Consider the following 17,608-nt stretch of genomic DNA (forward strand, 5'->3'; position numbering starts at 1 on the left):
AGAAATCCTGCCTTTAGTTTAGCTGAAGAGTTTAGTGTACAAAAACTAAGAAATGAATGGGAGAGAAATCCACGCTTAAACAATAACTTTCTACCTTTTTTTTTTTTTTTTTTTTTTTTAATGCGTTACGCGGGCCTCTCACTGTTGTGGCCTCTCCCGTTGCGGAGGACAGGCTCCGGACGCGCAGGCTCAGCGGCCATGGCTCACGGGCCCAGCTGCTCCGCGGCATGTGGGATCTTCCCAGACCGGGGCACGAACCCGTGTCCCCTGCATCGGCAGGCGGACTCTCAACCACTGCGCCACCAGGGAAGCCCCCTTTCTACCTTTTTGAACACTACCTCTATTCATCTTCCTCATACAATCCCAAATTCAGTCTTACAAGGAGGAATATGAAGGATTACTGAAGAAGAAATATTAGAAGAACTCTATGAAAATTATAGCATCTGACTGCTGCAAAATGAGGAATAAAATCACAGTTCCTTTGTATATTTCCACTGGGATCTTAACATTATTAGACAGTTACAGAGTTGGAGGATCGAGGACAAGAAGGATCTAGGTATCATCAGCTAAAATTCTACCCAGGTATTTTTATCATAATGAAAATCTCAAATATAAATACAGAAATTCTGTGTATAAACATAAAATATTTTTCTATAGAAAACCACACAAGTTATATGCACATATGATACAATCAACTGTATGGTATTTATTGCAAAACATTGAAATATTGTATATAAGATTGTCAAAGTCCTACCATTTGAATCATATGCAGCTTTTCTATTTGGAAATATCTTTATATTATCTCCGTCCATATTCATATGGGGATGAATATGCTTCATGTGATATGAATCAAAAAAGAAAACTTTGAGAGCTGAAACAAAATCATGAAAATAATAAATTCTCTGAAATTAGTTTAATCAATGTATTTATTTAGTTAGAGACAATTTCATCCATCATTGTTATATTTCAACTTCTTAATTATGGCAGGTAGAATGAACATATTCTGAACATGATGTTTGGACATTATAATTTGTATTTAAAAATCTGATTCAAGTTTATTTGTTTGATTTCACTATAGCATTCATGGTTTAATTCTAACTTTATTGAATAAAATAAAAGAAAATATGTATGTACACAAAGAAGTTATAAATCATAATTACTAAAGCAGACAAGCAATTACAATGTATTAGAGGATGATATCTACAATATAATTTATTATATACAGAGTGATTGACTTAAATTCTTGAATAATAATTTCCTTACCTGGTGCATTTTCACCTTTTTCATGCAGGAACATCATAGAAATTTAGGCTCCTATATATGGTCACAATGTTTGCTACCTTAATTTTGAGTAACTGGTGAATCCCGATGAGTTAATGATTTTTGTATATCTATAGGTGCACAGCAGGATAACAACCAGAAATATAATAGGGGTGTATATGCAATGATTACTGCAGAAAGTGTACTTTGTTTCCTCAGAACAACTTTACAGGCAGCCTCAATTTGATCCAGATTCTTAATGTGTTAAGTATGAGATTTCATAAAGCAGGAAACATTCCAATTTGCTATGCTAATTACTTTATATTATCGAAAGGCAAAGGATTCCTAATGAGAAATTTAAATATACTACATTCAGGGCAAAGATATACGCCTAAAGGATTTCAACGTTAAAAATAAACATCTTCAACGTTCAACATTAGAAAAACAGGGAATGGTTACATAAAATGTGATCTATCCATAGACTATTGCAGAGACACTAAAAATTATGCTCATGGTATGGTTTTAGAAGTCAGGATGGTATAATCTTTATGGGGCAGGGAGTGGCTGCCGGGGGGATGAGGGGTCTTCTGGGGTGCTGTTTATACAGACGTGTTCACTTTGTGAAAATTTGTCAAGTTATATTCATTTGACATGTGCACTTTTCTGTTATACTTCAAAAAAAATTAAACTTAAAAAAATGAAATATACTACATCCAGAAAATCTGTCTGTACTATGATCGGTCAACACAGATCCTACCAAGTCATGAGATGACAAGGGAGTAATGGTCTCTGAGCATTTAAATGCTAAACAGTTCAGAGATAGAAAAAGGTGGAGGCTATAAGTAGGTGGCAAATCTTAGGCACTCATCCTTTTTATTCACACTTCATTCATAACTACTTTTGGGATATGCATCACCATTCATGTCTACATTGATAAAACAACTGCCAGTTTAATTAACAATATTTTAAAGACTTTTCTTCTCTTTTGAGAGTGGCTTGTGTGGAAAACTCGATTGCTTTGAAATTGACCTTGGCTTCTTACCTATATCACTTGAATTAGTATCAAACTGAGTGGTCTTTTGAAAGTTCTGAGATAGCCTTAAGGTAGCTTGCTCCACAGCATGTATCAGTTTTGTAAGATGAGTTCTTCTATGGTTTGTAGATAACTTGTCCCAAACTATAAATGTATCCTTTTGAACAAAATTATTCACAGTTTTTACAAATTCCTGTTGAAAAAAAAGTGTATCTTTTAAAAATGTTGGACTTTTACATTAATCACAAATGTAAGGAAAATTTTAAGCCTCAATTATGAGTTAAAGCTCAACATACTTACAGTAAGAGTTGAATTAGAAAGGGTGTCCTTGGCCGAATTCGTGCTATTCATATAACCCAGTAATGGGGATGATTCAGCTAATATTTCTATATATGTAATTATATCCGTCGGTGAAAGATCTTTCACAGAATTTCTATAGACTTCTTGTAGCAAAGCTACAGGTTCTTCTATGTGCCTAATCTGAACAAAAATGAGCCCAGAGAAAGGAAACCAGTTTAAAGCACTACTAGATCTTTTCAAGAATAAATGTTGCATGATAAATATGTTCTGAGTTTTTTTTTTCTCTTATACATTAATAAGTTATCAGATTACACCTAAACCATAACACAAAGCAATGAAACCTGAAATTATTTACAAAGGATTAGCAAATAGCTTAAAAGGCATAGAATTTACTTCAGAAAGGCAATACATGTTTGAATTTATCATGTTAAAGTTAATTAAAATACATTATAACTTAATTTGAATTAGATTTTAATTAACCAGATAAATTTTTTTACATGATAAAATGGCAATGTGCTTTTACCTCATTGTTAATGAGTCATGTGAGACTCACACTTCTAATCTCAGGACAGTAATTTTATGAATGTCCTACTTTGTTTACTCTTTAAAATAGTATTTACTTTGGTGTACAAAATCTAGTTGCATTCAGCTATGTCTCCTTAGAATTTGAAAATGGTCTGGGGTCAAAGTGTGTTTTTACTATTTTATCCATCCAATTTCTTTACATGTTGAAAATAACTTTTCAGTCTACTGAATAGTGAAAAAGTAACTTAAATTAAATATGTAGGTCTTCTTCAGTACTTTGGGGATTTTCAAATTAATCCTATCAAGTACTTAGATCTCTATACGTAAACAGTTTCAACTCTACATGAAGACCAACTGCTTGTTACTCTTTTAAAAAAAGTGACTTTGGAGTGCTCACTTCGGCAGCACATATACTAAAAATTGGAACGATACAGAGAAGATTAGCATGGCCCCTGCACAAGGATGACACGCAAATTCGTGAAGCGTTCCATATTTTATAAAAAAAAAAAAGAAAAAAAATAAAAGAAGTGACTTTGGAAAGAATTAAACTGAAACCAAAATGTCAAAATAGAACGTATTTTTAATTCAATACCTTTACTCACTTTTGTTAAAGTTTTATTAATATTCGCCGCAATACAGATATTATCTAAATGGCAGTCTGGATTCACAATTTCTGTAGAAAAAAAGATTATATATTAAGTCTTAAAAAATATTTTTCCTAAGATAATTATATTTATTTCAGTGATTTTGCTCACTTATTTAGACATTAAAAACATTCTTAACATTTGAGTTTCATTTTTGTTTATTTTATTCATGAAAATTCATTTAAATTTTTTTCATTATTCATTATTTTAAAATTTTATTCATAATAAAAATTCATTTATTTTTATTCATTAAAATGCAATATTTTATGGAAAATAGAATATTGTAGTTACCCTAAGGAAACAGGGTATGGTAATTACATAAAACATGTGGTCTACATCTTCCATTAAATAAAACTGTAACTTTTCTTATTCCATTTTATAGATAAAGGAATACTAGCACATTTCTTGGAAGATGTAGCTCTTTGATACTTCACAACTGTGTAGTACATATTTTATATGGTGCTTTGATAATACATAAAATATAACAATATAATTTACCTTGGCAATAAGTGCCATCATTAGGTGTGAACTGTGAGTTTCCTGTGGATGTATAACCTTCCTTGCAGGAGCAGTAATATCCACCATCCACATTTTCACACATTGCATGATCTCCACAGGCAAATGATTCATTGCATTCATCTATATCTGGGAATATTTGAAAAATTAAAATTTTAATTTAGTGCTCGTATAGTTGCTACCTTGTTGATAATAGTATTACATAGAGTTAGTGATTTCATATAGAATTTTACAAGATAACAAGAAAAATTCCATCATTTGGAAAATGACAGAGCAAACTTAGCTGCATATATATATATATATATATTTGTGTGTGTGTGTGTGTGTGGTACGCGGGCCTCTCACTGTTGTGACCTCTCCCATTGCGGAGCACAGGCTCCGGACGCGCAGGCTCAGCGGTCATGGCTCACGGGCCCAGCCGCTCCCCGGCATGTGGTATCTTCCCGGACCGGGGCACGAACCCGTGTCCCCTGCATCGGCAGGCGGACTCTCAACCACTGCGCCACCAGGGAAGCCCTGCATATATATTTTTAACTTTGATTTGGTCAATCCATTTTGACAATATATTGCAAATGTTATTCATAGACCAACGCTTGAATTGTTTTCTAAATAGCTTGATTCATCAACAAAGTCATTAGAGTAATTTCAATCATTGATGATGTAATATTTATTCCTAATTAGAGATCTAATTTTAAAAATACATTTAGAATTCTTTGTTTTCTAGTATTAAATTAAATTGATTGTAACAACTCAGTTTAGAGTAATCTGCAGGGCAAAAAGGAGTAGCCCATTTTCTTTCCAAAGCCTCATTTTTCCATATAAGTAAACCTAAAAATTAAGATGTAGCAGAATGTATGGTTCAACTCCCTTAAAATTTTACCAGAACTTATTACTTTTGTTCAGGTTATATTTTACTATGATGCTTAATACATGGTCATCAAAGGTAAAGTAACAAACTGTACAGAATTAAGTCTTAGATTTTCAGTAGCTATATATCAAAGCTACAATAAAAATGGTAAGTTATAAACTCACATAATTTATATTCTTAATTTAAATTTTTACATACTATAATGAATAGTGAAATATGTCTTAAGTTATAAATACAGAATAAATACTCTGCCAGTAGGCAGAGTTCCAATAGGGAATGATTCCAAGGAACTGAAGGGTCCAGATCATTACCTTAAACTAATGTAAAGATTTTTTTGCTCCTAGCCTAGCCCTGACATCTTAGAGCTTCACTATGTTAGATTAATGCATTAATCTGTAATCTTGCATATACAATTTGATTTTTTAAAGACTCATAGAGTGGCACAATCCTGTTTGCCATAATAAGGGGGAGTAATCAAAGTCCAATTAAAATGTCATCTAGCGAGTTATCTGAAATGTAGCTGATCCTCATTTCTCATTTTAAAAATGCAATAATGGCACACACACAAAAAAACCCATTAAACCTCACACCACCAGAAACTGGAACTGACAGTAAGTCTCCTGCCAGTTCTTGAAGAAATTTCCATTAGCTAAGAAGGTGAGGGTACTGGACTTAGGAAGACTATTAACTCCCTGATGCTGCCCTAGCACCCTCACCCTCTTCCTTGAATTTCTATATATGTGTGTTCATAAACTGCCACTCCACACAAAAAAAGGACAGAATAAAGGAGGAGGTGATAGCAGGTTGGCTCTTGGGATCTGGAGAATCATTAGCAAAATCATTCCAGGTTGGGCTGAAGTAAAGAAGTCAGGTGGGAGGGCAGACTAGAATTATTATTTTTCATGAGATCAATGAAGTGAGAAAAAAATATGAGAAAGCAAAAGACTAGTCTTTTGTGGAGTAGCGTTGAAGAAGTCATTTGTGCAGTACCCAAATGTGGATAATACCCCAGTGAAGGTGTGAAGAGATCCATGAAGTATCATAAATAGAAAAACTTATTTCATGGGAAAGAAAGCTGTGCTCTCTGAATACCCCCACTTCATATTTTCGGATACCTTCTATGGCTAACTGAAAATGAAGTGTTGATTTCTCCCAATTTCAAAAGTGCAACTTTTCTTGGGAACTTTTTCCTAAGCCCAATCTCTCAGCAACAAACTGATCTTAGCTTTACAAACTCCATTTGCATCCTCCCTCGTGCACTTTGGACACAGATGTACACAGTCTTGGTGTTCTTGAAGGTTTCAGCTTTCCCCTGTGCATCCTCCATACCCTGAGGTCATTATGTTGGGGTCTCTCCTCTGGTTCCAGCCCTCCCAGCACCCGCTCAGCTGTCTGCTATCCCAGCACGTCAGCTTTGGACCAACTAGGGTATTTCAGCTTCTGAATTCACCAAGTGACAGAATGTTAATCTGTAAAAATAATGAAGTCATACTCTGGGAAATAAACATTTGAGATTAAGATTAGGCAAATTTTTATATTCTGACTCCAAATATTCTAAAAGAATATCAATCACCCTACCAAAGTAATGTTTTTCAAACCTCAATCATCCTTAATGAAAGACATGTTTTCTAAATTGTTTATACTTTCCTTGTTTACATTATTGTTTCTCTAATTTTTACTAAAATGTAGACATAAGGTTTGCTGAATTTGATATCCTTCTCAATTTTGGCCTCAGTATTAGAACTTACTGAGTTTAACCTAGTAACAGGTACAGAGTGTGTGACCACCACAACTGGCTGTGTGTCAGGGTAGTCAAAGAGCTTCCACTATCCTTAGCATATCACTCTATGCCTCCTTGCTACCTAGTAATATAAAGAGGTTCATAGGGCTTCCCTGGTGGCGCAGTGGTTGAGAGTCCGCCTGCCGATGCAGGGGACACGGGTTCGTGCCCCGGTCCGGGAAGATCCCACATGCCGCGGAGCGGCTGGGCCCGTGAGCCATGGCCGCTGAGCCTGCGCGTCCGGAGCCTGTGCTCCGCAACGGGAGAGGCCACAACATTGAGAGGCCCGCGTAACGCAAAAAAAAAAAAAAAAAAAAAAAAAGAGGTTCATAAAATACTGAAAGAGTATCCCAGGCCCAAAAGGGATGAAACTGGCTTAGCCAAAATGAATGTGACCGCCATTTTACATTGAGATCCATTACTAACATCTCTTGCAATTTCTTGTAGGGCCTAATTAAATCTAATAAAACTACTATATATCCTCCTTCTTACAGGCAAAGGCCCTGTAGAAGACCTTAATTCAAATCTTGATTCTAATACTCATTAGCTCTGTGACCTTGGGTAGGATTATAAAAATACTCTTAACTCAGAAGAGTTCTTTTTCATTACCAACGAGGAAATGTATGTAAAGGTGTTTGGAGGGATGCCTAAGATATAGTAGGTACCTGATATTGTAATTGGGAATCAGGTCCAGTGATTCTATTCATATTGTGTGATTTCTTAATAGCAGGAGCCCTGTGAGTATGTAGGTTTGGAGAAAACACATTGATAATGAGTGTCTCATTAAATTGCCATGTTTTGGTACTCCTAGAGCTGTAAAAGAGAAAAAGAACCCCTTCCCCCATTTTCATGAAAGCTAAATTGCTGTTGTATAATTATTTCAGTGAGGCTACAATTGACAAACTATATTTAATAACTGATCCACTTTTTCCACTACCAACCTAACACTCAACACTAATAACTCGATTTCGCTAAAGGTAAGTACATCATAACACACATTTCCTTGTTTTGCATGTCAAAAAATTCATTTGCTACTTTTTCATTAATAAGGTTATGCTTGTTTTTCATGTCTACAATGAGCCAACACAGCAGTATTTTATCATAATCTTCTTTCAAAACATGATCATATGATTGTTTTGATTTTTATAATTTTTATAATTTTCATCAATAACTGAATTTTCTAATGTTGTTTAACTCATACACTGAAAGAAAAGATACAATGTAGTGGAAGCAATTTGCAAAAACAAAATTGAATGTTAATATTATTCAAAGCCAGAAAACAAATCTGTATTTATCAGGGTACCTAAGGCAATAGGACATAAAAAATTATAAGTAGTGAACACTGCTCTTAAGCACACAGAAAACGTGAAGAAATTCTTGGGTTCTACTCATTTGGTTTTGGGAGAGTCACTTTACCATTGGATGCCTCAGTTTCCCTACTTGTGAAATGTGAGTCTAGAACAAGGTCTCTTGGGAGCTGGGCACCAGACGTTCTGTTTTACTCTGATTCCAAGGAGAAGAAAAATAGGCAGGATGCTCAATCTCACTCAAAGCCTTCTGCAATGAAATTACCTCATCCATGGAAAATAGTATTTGAATATAGACTAAAGATATAGAATTTTGCTAGGGTCATTTCTTGCCCTGTACTGCAGTTTTTCATTATGTTTTGTTCATATTTTCTGTTTCTTCCTGGTTCAGTCTTGGAAGCTTATACCTTTCTAAGAATTTGTCCATTTCTTCCACGTTGTCCATTTTGTTGTCATAGAGTTGCTTGTAGTAGTCTCTTAGGATGCTATGTATTTCTGTGGTGTCTGTTGTGACTTCTTTTTCATTTCTAATTTTATTGAGTCCTCTCCCTCTTTTTACTGGTGAGTCTGGTTAATGGTTTATCAATTTTGTTTATCTTCTCAAAGAACCAGCTTTTAGTTTTATTGATCTTTGCTATTGTTTTCTTTGTTTCTATTTCATTTATTTCTGTTCTGATCATTATGATTTCTTTCCTTCTGCTAACTTTGGGGTTTTTCTTTTCTTCTTTCTCTAGTTCCTTTAGGTGTAAGGTTAGATTGTTTACTTGAGATTTTTCTTGTTTCTTGAGGTAGGCTTAGCTATAAACTTCCCTCTTAGAACTGCTTTTGCTGCATCCCATAGGTTTTGGATCATCGTGTTTTCATTGTCATTTGTCTCTAGGTATTTTTTGATTTCCTTTTTGATTTCTTCAGTGATCTCTTGGTTATTTAGTAACGTGTTTAGCCTCCACGTGTTTGTGTTTTTTACATTTTTTCCCTGTAATTGATTTCTAATCTCATAACGTTGTGGTCAGAAAAGATGCTTGATATGATTTCAATTTTCTTAAATTTACTGAGGCTTGATTTGTGACCCAAGATGTGATCTATCCTGGAGAATGTTCTGTGCGCACTTGAGAAGAAAGTGCAATCTGCTGGTTTTTGGATGGAATGTCCTATAAATATCAATTAAATCTATCTGGTCCATTGTGTCACTTAAAGCTTTGTTTCCTTATTTATTTTCATTTTGGATGATCTGTCCGTTGGTGTAAGTGAGGTGTTAAAGTCCCCCACTATTATTGTGTTACTGTTGATTTCCTCTTTTAGAGCTGTTAGCACTTGCCTTATGTATTGAAGTGCTCCTATATTGGGTGCATATATATTTATAATCATTATATCTTCTTCTTGGATTGATCCCTTGATCATTATGTAGTGTCCTTCCCTGTCTCTTGTAACATTCTTTATTTTAAGTCTATTTTATCTGATATGAGTATAGCTACTCCAGCTTTCTTTTGATTTCCATTTGCATGGAATATCTTTTTCCATCCCCTCACTTTCAGTCTGTATGTGTCCCTAGGTATGAAGTGGGTCTCTTGTAGACAGCATATATATGGGTCTTGTTTTTGTATCCATTCAGCAAGCCTGTGTCTTTTGATTGGAGCATTTCATCCATTCATGTTTAAGGTAATTATCGATATGTATGTTCCTATGACCATTTTCTTAATTGTTTTGGGTTTGTTTTTGTCAGTCCTTTTCTTCTCTTGTGTTTCCCACTTAGAGAATTTCCCTTAGCATTTGTTGTAGAGCTGGTTTGGTGGTGCTGAATTCTCTTAGCTTTTGCTTGTCTGTAAAACTTTGATTTCTCCATCGAATCTGAATGAGATCTTTGCAGGGTAATCTTGGTTGTAGGTTCTTCCCTTTCATCACTTTAAGTATATCGTGCCACTCCCTTCTGGCTTGTAGAGTTTCTGCTGAGAAATCAGCTGTTAACCTTATGGGAGTTCCCTTGTATGTTATTTGTCATTTTTCCCTTGCTGCTTTCAATAATTTTTCTTTGTCTTTCATTTTTGCCAATTTGATTACTATGTGTCTCGGCCGTGTTTCTCCTTGGGCTTATCCTGTATGGGACTTGCTGCGCTTCCTGGACTTGGGTAGCTATTTCCTTTCTCATGTTAGGGAAGTTTTTGACTATAATCTCATCAAATATTTTCTCTGGTCCTTTCTCTCTCTCTTCTCCTTCTGGAACCTCTAGAATGTGAATGTTGCTGCATTTAACGTTGTCCCAGAGGTCTCTTAGGCTGTCTTCATTTCTTTTCATTCTTTTTTCTTTATTCTGTTCCACAGCAATGAATTCCACCATTCTGTCTTCCAAGTCACTTATCCGTTCTTCTGCCTCAGTTATTCTGCTATTGATTCCTCCTAGTGTAGTTTTCATTTCAGTTATTGTATTGTTTATCTCTGTTTGTTTGTTCTTTAATTCTTCTACATCTTTGTTAAACATTTCTTGCATCTTCTCGATATTTGCCTCCATTCTTTTTCTGAGGTCCTGGATCATCTTCACTATCATTATTCTGAATTCTTTTTCTGGAAGGTTGCCTATCTTCACTTCATTTAGTTGTTTTTCTGGGGTTTTCTCTTGTTCCTTCAACTGGTATATAGCCCTCTGCCTTTTCATCTTGTCTATCTTTCTGTGAATGTGGTTTTTGTTCCACAGGCTGCAGGATTGTAGTTCTTCTTGCTTCTGCTGTCTGCCCTCTGCTGGATGAGGCTATCTAAGAGGCTTGATAGGAGGGACTGGTGGTGGGTAGAGCTGACTGTTGCTCTGGTGGGCAGAGCTCAGTAAAATTTTAATCCACTTGAATGTTGATGGGTGGGGCTGGGTTCCCTTCCTGTTGGTTGTTTGGCCTAATGCAACCCAACACTGGAGCCTATCTGGGCTCTTTGTTAGGGCTAATGACAGACTCTGGGAGGGCTCACGCCAAGGAGTACTTCCCAGAACTTCTGCTGCCAGTGTCCTTGTCCCCTTGGTGAGCCACAGCCACCTTCCGCTTCTGCAGGAGACTTTCCAAAACTAGCAGGTAGGCCTGGTTCAGTCTCTCCTGGGGTCACTGCTCCTTCCCCTGGGTCCCGATGCACACACTACTTTGTGTGTGCCCTCCAAGAGTGGAGTCTCTGTTTCCCCCAGTCCTGTCAAAGTCCTGCAATCAATTCCCACTAGGCTTCAAAGTCTGATTCTCTAGGAATTCCTCCTCCCATTGCCAGACCCCCAGGTTGGGAAGCCTGGCGTGGGGCTCAGAACCTTCACTCCAGTGGGTGGACTTCTGTGGTATAAGTGTTCGCCAGTCTGTGAGTCACCCACCAGCAGTTATGGGATTTGATTTTACTGTGATTGCACCCCTCCTACCATCTCATTGTGACTTCTCCTTTGTCTTTGGACGTGGGGTATCTTTTTTGGTGAGTTCCAGTGTCTTCCTGTCGATGATTGTCCAGCAGCTAGTTGTGATTCTGTGTTCTCGCAAGAGGGAGTGAGAGCACATCCTTCTACTCCGCCATCTTGGTTCCTCCTCATTATGTTTTTATAGAGGTTCTTAATGACTATAATTACCAGACATGTCAAATTTAAGGATCAGCTAAACTTTCAAATCAGAAACAATGTACTACAAGGTGATACACTAATGTAAAAAGGAAATAGAATTATGGTTCTCTGTTCAAATTCCCTGAGGATTATCACAGTTCACAAGGAAAATTACTATAGGACTGGGGAAAAAAAAGGAAAAGAAATACATGTTCTGCTTCTTAAAAAAGTTTAATCTTTAAGGAAAACAAAACTGGTGAGGAATAACAATTTTCCAGAGAATGACTTTTTTCACCAAATAATCCATCAAACAAAACAGGTAGAAATTGAAGGACTCAATATTGGGTATTGGGTTTTAATCTAAGTTATTGTTTACTGATTACTTAAAATAGCTAAAGGGGGAATTAGCAAAAATGCAGGGCCCTTCTACAGTATCTCAATAATAATTGAGTACTGGGAGAAAGAGGCTTATATTACAAATATATTACAACACTGTAAAATGTTGGCTTTCAGTTATCTTTGTGTGTGTGTTTTCTCTGTATCTGTGATTAATTTTTTTATAAATAGGAATTCTTTACTTTCAAGGAATACAGAGAGAGAAATATATATCCCTTTGTGAACTGAGGCATATTAAAAGTAAACATGATCAGATGAAAAGACAGATGTCTTCTAGAGACAAGAGGGAATGGAGAGCACAGTTAAAATTGTATTAAATTCCAGTGATTAAGATGTCATAAGTTGCATTTCTTCATTAACTAGAACTTTTCTAGTAAAGCTTATACAGGTACATAGTTTGAACTTATCTACTAAAGATAAAATAGGCACACATTATATAACATTCTAAAACTAGAGACAAGAGTTTAGGTGTGAGAAGAACAAAGAGTGGGGTACTAGGTTTTCTGGGAAAATTCTAATTTCTTGCGTATATTGTAATGCTATAATCCAATAAAAATTTTTGCTGCAAACAATAAAGACAAAATTATAATTCAACAGAAATAGCATTATTTTCTCATATTTTAAATCATTTATGCCCTTGCAAAGTTGATCCACTGCATTTGCATGATCCAGATTCATGTGAGATTTAAATGGCCACCCATTTAAGACTCCTGTGGAAATACCAATGGCTTTCTAGATACAAGACTGTGATTCTAATCTTCCCTTTACCCTAAATGTGTGAATCTGGAATAGCTCTTCACTTCCTTTGGCTATAATATGAGAATAAAATCTACCTGGTTTATGTAGCAGAGAAAATGCTGTGAACCATAAGCACACAAGACAGGATAATTTCTTTGATACAGACATTTCACCAATAAATTCTCTTTGAACATTATCTCCTGACTATCATGTGTGTTAATGATAACATTGCCAGACTTCTCCTTAGCTCACTGATGAGAACCTCACTAGAAGCTCATCAAAGGCTTTAGGGTGATCTATATTGATTTAGACATCTCTCATTCATTTAACTATGGAAAGTAGAAGCAGCACCTTACTCCTGCCCATGTTGCATGTACAGTCCTGAGTTCAAGTCTCATATCTACCCCTGGTTATGTAATTAACTCTCAGGGCCTTGGTTCATCTGTTAATTTTGTAGATTATTATCAATCATAATTATACTAGCTGTTGGTAAACTGGACAGTTTCTTAGAAACCATGATTAAGATGATTCATAATTTATTTTCAAAGTTAAAGTCTTTGGCTTCAGAGAATTTGTCTCTGAAATTTCTATGCAATTATTTTTTTCTCAGACTATAGGATCTGATAAATCAAGTGTGTGACCAAAATACAACAGAAGGACATTAAAAAAAATCTAGATACTCTCTTCAGGCTCACAATATTTCACTTAGGGATATAATTGAAATTAATAACCCTCCAGAAGACATTTTAGTGAATCTGAGATGATTTTCTAAATAGGACTCCAGTGTTTAGAAAAACAGAATGCAGATTTTAAGTGTGAAAAACTTTCAGCAGGCAGCAGTAAAAGCACTAGGACAATTATTTCACAAGTAATGCTTTCCTGAACACTTTCTAGGAAAATGTAGGGCCCATCTCAGAGTTCATATTTATATAAGCATCAGTATCTGGTGATACCAATGATAATTTTCTAGAGTTAATATATTACTTTAAAGTGTAAACATTTATTGTGTTGTTTGCCACCATGCTAGATCTCATAACTTCATGATTTATTTATTTATATTTTGGTAAACTGGTTGATATTCTCAAAAAAAATATTTTTCTTATACCCTTGGATAAATATACCATAGTAACTGACACCATACTGGAGAATTAAGGGAATTAATGATGTTTTTGATAGTATTAACAATGGGGTACAATCAAGGACTGACAGAACTTGGTTTGAATATTATTTAATCTCTGGAGGTATAAGCAATAAGAGATAGGTACAAATTTTAAGTTATATAGTTGAATTTACCTATGCAGATGGTTCCATCATTAGTAATAAACTTGTCTTGCTTACTGCTGGATCTGAAACCAGGTGCACACATACAGTAGTAACTTCCTTCTGTGTTCGTGCAGTTAGCATTTTCACCACAGGACTGCGTTAAATTTCCACACTCATTATCATCTGTGGACATATCAATTTAGAACATTATTTTTATATAATTGAGATGAATTCCTAGTTTCCATCAGTTTTTGGGAATTTTGCCTGTTAAATAGTTTTAGGTATGTGATGTTTATTTATAAGAGAAGTTAATAATAAGAATCCACATTCCAGGTACTTCCTTGGTGGTCCAGTGGTTAAGAATCCGCCTTCCAATGCAGGGGACGTGGGTTTGATACCTGGTTGGGGAACTAAACTCCCACATGCCACGGGGCAACTAAGCCCACACACTCTAGAGCCCGTGTGCCACAACTAGAGAGAAGCCTGCATGCTGCAACGAAGAGCCAGTGTGCTGCAACTAAGATCTGAGACAGCCAAATTAATTAATTAATTAATTAATTTAAAAAAAAGAATCCACATTCCATACTTGGTTATTCTTGTTTAAATGTGAAACCTTTGCAGTTGCAAAACAAAATAGAATCTCTTACTTCAAAAACACTAAACATAGCTATTGAATCTATATTGGATTATTTTTCAAATTTTTACGTATAATTCAATTATTATAATGTCAATGAATATCTTATTTGTGAAATTACAATACTCTTTATAATCAGTCAAAAGCATACCATAAGTTAAAAATGAAAAATCAGAGATTACACATTGATATACTCTAATCATGTGCCATTTATTTTTGTCACTTACTCCCCAAAAGAATTTTGTGTTACTAGGTTTGCATCCCTTCATTTATTCATTATCATATGTATTGTACTGTATATGGAAAAGTACACAAATACAAAAATAATTACATGATGATCCATGGTCCTTACCCTTATACTCTTATACTGTAATTTATCAGAAAAGATATATATATAGGTTCATAAACCATTTTTAAAAATCAGAAAGCAGATCTATATTATCTGTCAAATAAACGAAATAGAAAACAAGTGTTTCTCAGAAGTGATTATGAGGGGCTGGAGGAGACATCAGATCCTCCTGTGGGCTGAACTGTGTCTCCCAAAAAGATATACTCAAGTCCAAATCCCCAGTGTCTGTGAGTGTGAGCTTATTGGGAAATAGGACCTTTGCAGATATAATCAAGTTAAGATGAGGTCATTCTAAATTAGCAGGGCCCCAAGAGTGGTGTCCTTATACTATGTAGGAAATTCAGACATGGAGCCACAGAGGAGAAGACGATGTGAAGACAGAGCCAGAAACTGAAGTGATGCAGCTACAAGCCAAGAAAAGCCAAGGACACCTAACAACCACTAGAAGCTAGAAAGGCATAAGCAAAGATTCTTTCCTAGACCCTTCGAAGGGAGCATGGACCTTCCAACCCCTGGATTTCAGACTTCTGGCCTCTAGAACTGTGAGAGAACAAATCTGTGTTGTTTCCAGCCACCAAGTTTGTGCTAGTTTCTTAGGGCAGCCCTAGGAAACTAACAGACCCGAACTGGCTAATTTTAGGTAAATAAGTATTTGTTAGACAGAGAGAAGGAAATCATTAAGAGGAAAGCAAAATTTTGGGCAAACATGCAAGCCTAAGGGTGATTGAGATGTTTCTGAAGGTAGAAGGAACCCTAATCAGGGACAGAGGGAGAAATCATAGGGGGATAGTGGTACGAGTTGAATTTGGAAAATGTCTTGAATTTCTATTCTCCATTTTAATCAAACTAAGGTTAATTTATTTTAAAAGGATGATTTGTATAACATTTAATTTAAACACAGCTTACTGAACATGTATATTGATACCTAAGGGTTGGAGATTTTCCTAAGTGTTATATAAATACTAATTCACTTAATCCTTACATAAGTTCTAGGAAGCAGGTACCATTATTATTCTCTTAACTGATGAGGACAATAAGCCATAGAGAGGAAATGTAACTTGTCAAGGTCAAACAGCCATTTAGTTACAGAGCCAATAGTTTGGTCCAAAGCTTGTTCTCCTAACTGTTGCATCCTGCTGCCTCTGTGAGAATCATTTTAAAAAGCAAATATATAAGATAAGAATGTATCTAATGGATTATGGGTCTATTTTGAGAGAAGAAAAGATATTGAGGTAGAGATTGCAGAAGGAAAATAAAAACTATTTGTATTCTATCTCTAATGTAAAATTTATTTCCACTTAATCATTTTCAAACATTATAGATATAAGTATAGAAGTTAGTATATGACAGACAACTAGAGGTGAATTCCTCTCTCTCTCTTTTTTTTTAATGATTACTATGGACAGTCAGGTAAGATTTGCAAATCCTATCCTTTCAATATATTCAAACTATACATCTCTATTCCATAATTTTATTTTAATATTTATATGTTCTATCACTTTCACTTATGACATTAATTATAATAGGCCAACTGCTACAAATATATCCCAACATGTAGTGATTCAGCACAATAAAAGATTATTTGCTGCGTTAGTCAGAGGCCAAGGTTAGTGTTCAGGTCGATGGTGTGGCTTCTCCCACAATGGTTCAGGGACCCAGACTCTACTTTTGGCACAAGACCATTTCAATTGCTTGGAAAAACCAGTTCATGAGAAAACTGGTCAGTCCACAAGAAGCAAGATCATTTTCTCCAATGTCTAGAGCAAAGCTAGGCCAAGCCTCTCGCCTAATAGTTTTTCATGTTATGGCATCAGGTCTCTTTCCACTTTCCCACTGGCGCCTCTTTTGGGTTCAATCCCTTGCCCCTTTGAAAGTTCTAATTCCCAGCATGTGACCTGATTTATTCTTGGGTGAGTAGAAAGGCAGAGCAACAAGAGAAGAGTTTTGAGCTCCCCTTAGAGGCCAACTACTTGGAGACATGTAAGTGCAAAGGTTGAGCTCTCAAAAAGCTTGTTTAGGCCAGGCAGGAGGGTAACTTAAAGTCTGACTCCACCAAGTGTCAAACAATAGAAGGTGGTGTGGCTTATGATAGAAGGAAGTACATACCTCACTTAGAGGATTTAAAGTTTTTTAAATTTGAAAAGCATATTTAAAACTTTTTTTCACATTCAGCACTTGGTTAGGCATTTGTCACCCCTAAGTTAAAGTGTATAAATGTTGGAGGAGTTAAGGAAAATTGCTGAAAATATGAAAATCAAGTAAGAGAAATTATGAATGGCCATTATATAAAATGTTGAAGAGTTAATACTTTATTAACATGTGTGTATTATTAATTTATCTATTCTGTATACAGAGATATTATGCAACTCTATATGACTATATGCACATATATACTGAGAAAGCAAACATATAGGTCTATGTATGCATTCAAAATAAATTAGACTA

General features: G+C 35.5%; 1 protein-coding gene and 1 non-coding gene across 4 annotated transcripts in view; one reads left to right on the forward strand and one right to left on the reverse strand.

The window, feature by feature from the left end:
• Positions 1 to 17,608, reverse strand: part of ADGRL4 (adhesion G protein-coupled receptor L4) — a 121,928-nt gene that overhangs the window by 43,555 nt on the left and 60,765 nt on the right. For 2 of the 3 annotated variants that reach the window (XM_032647622.1, XM_032647638.1), the window contains 6 exons: positions 14,211 to 14,363; positions 4,261 to 4,407; positions 3,721 to 3,791; positions 2,594 to 2,773; positions 2,303 to 2,486; positions 755 to 871 (listed from right to left, as the gene is read on the reverse strand). In XM_032647622.1, coding sequence (XP_032503513.1) covers positions 755 to 871; positions 2,303 to 2,486; positions 2,594 to 2,773; positions 3,721 to 3,791; positions 4,261 to 4,407; positions 14,211 to 14,363 — 852 coding nt within the window. The remainder of the gene's footprint in view (positions 1 to 754; positions 872 to 2,302; positions 2,487 to 2,593; positions 2,774 to 3,720; positions 3,792 to 4,260; positions 4,408 to 14,210; positions 14,364 to 17,608) is intronic. The other variant, XM_032647629.1, reaches the window with a different exon arrangement.
• Positions 3,508 to 3,615, forward strand: LOC116745701. Its single transcript, XR_004347528.1, has one exon. It is a non-coding gene; the product is annotated as a U6 spliceosomal RNA (small nuclear RNA).

Source organism: Phocoena sinus, chromosome 1 (assembly GCF_008692025.1).
Source record: "Phocoena sinus isolate mPhoSin1 chromosome 1, mPhoSin1.pri, whole genome shotgun sequence".
NCBI classification, from domain to species: Eukaryota; Metazoa; Chordata; class Mammalia; order Artiodactyla; family Phocoenidae; genus Phocoena; species Phocoena sinus.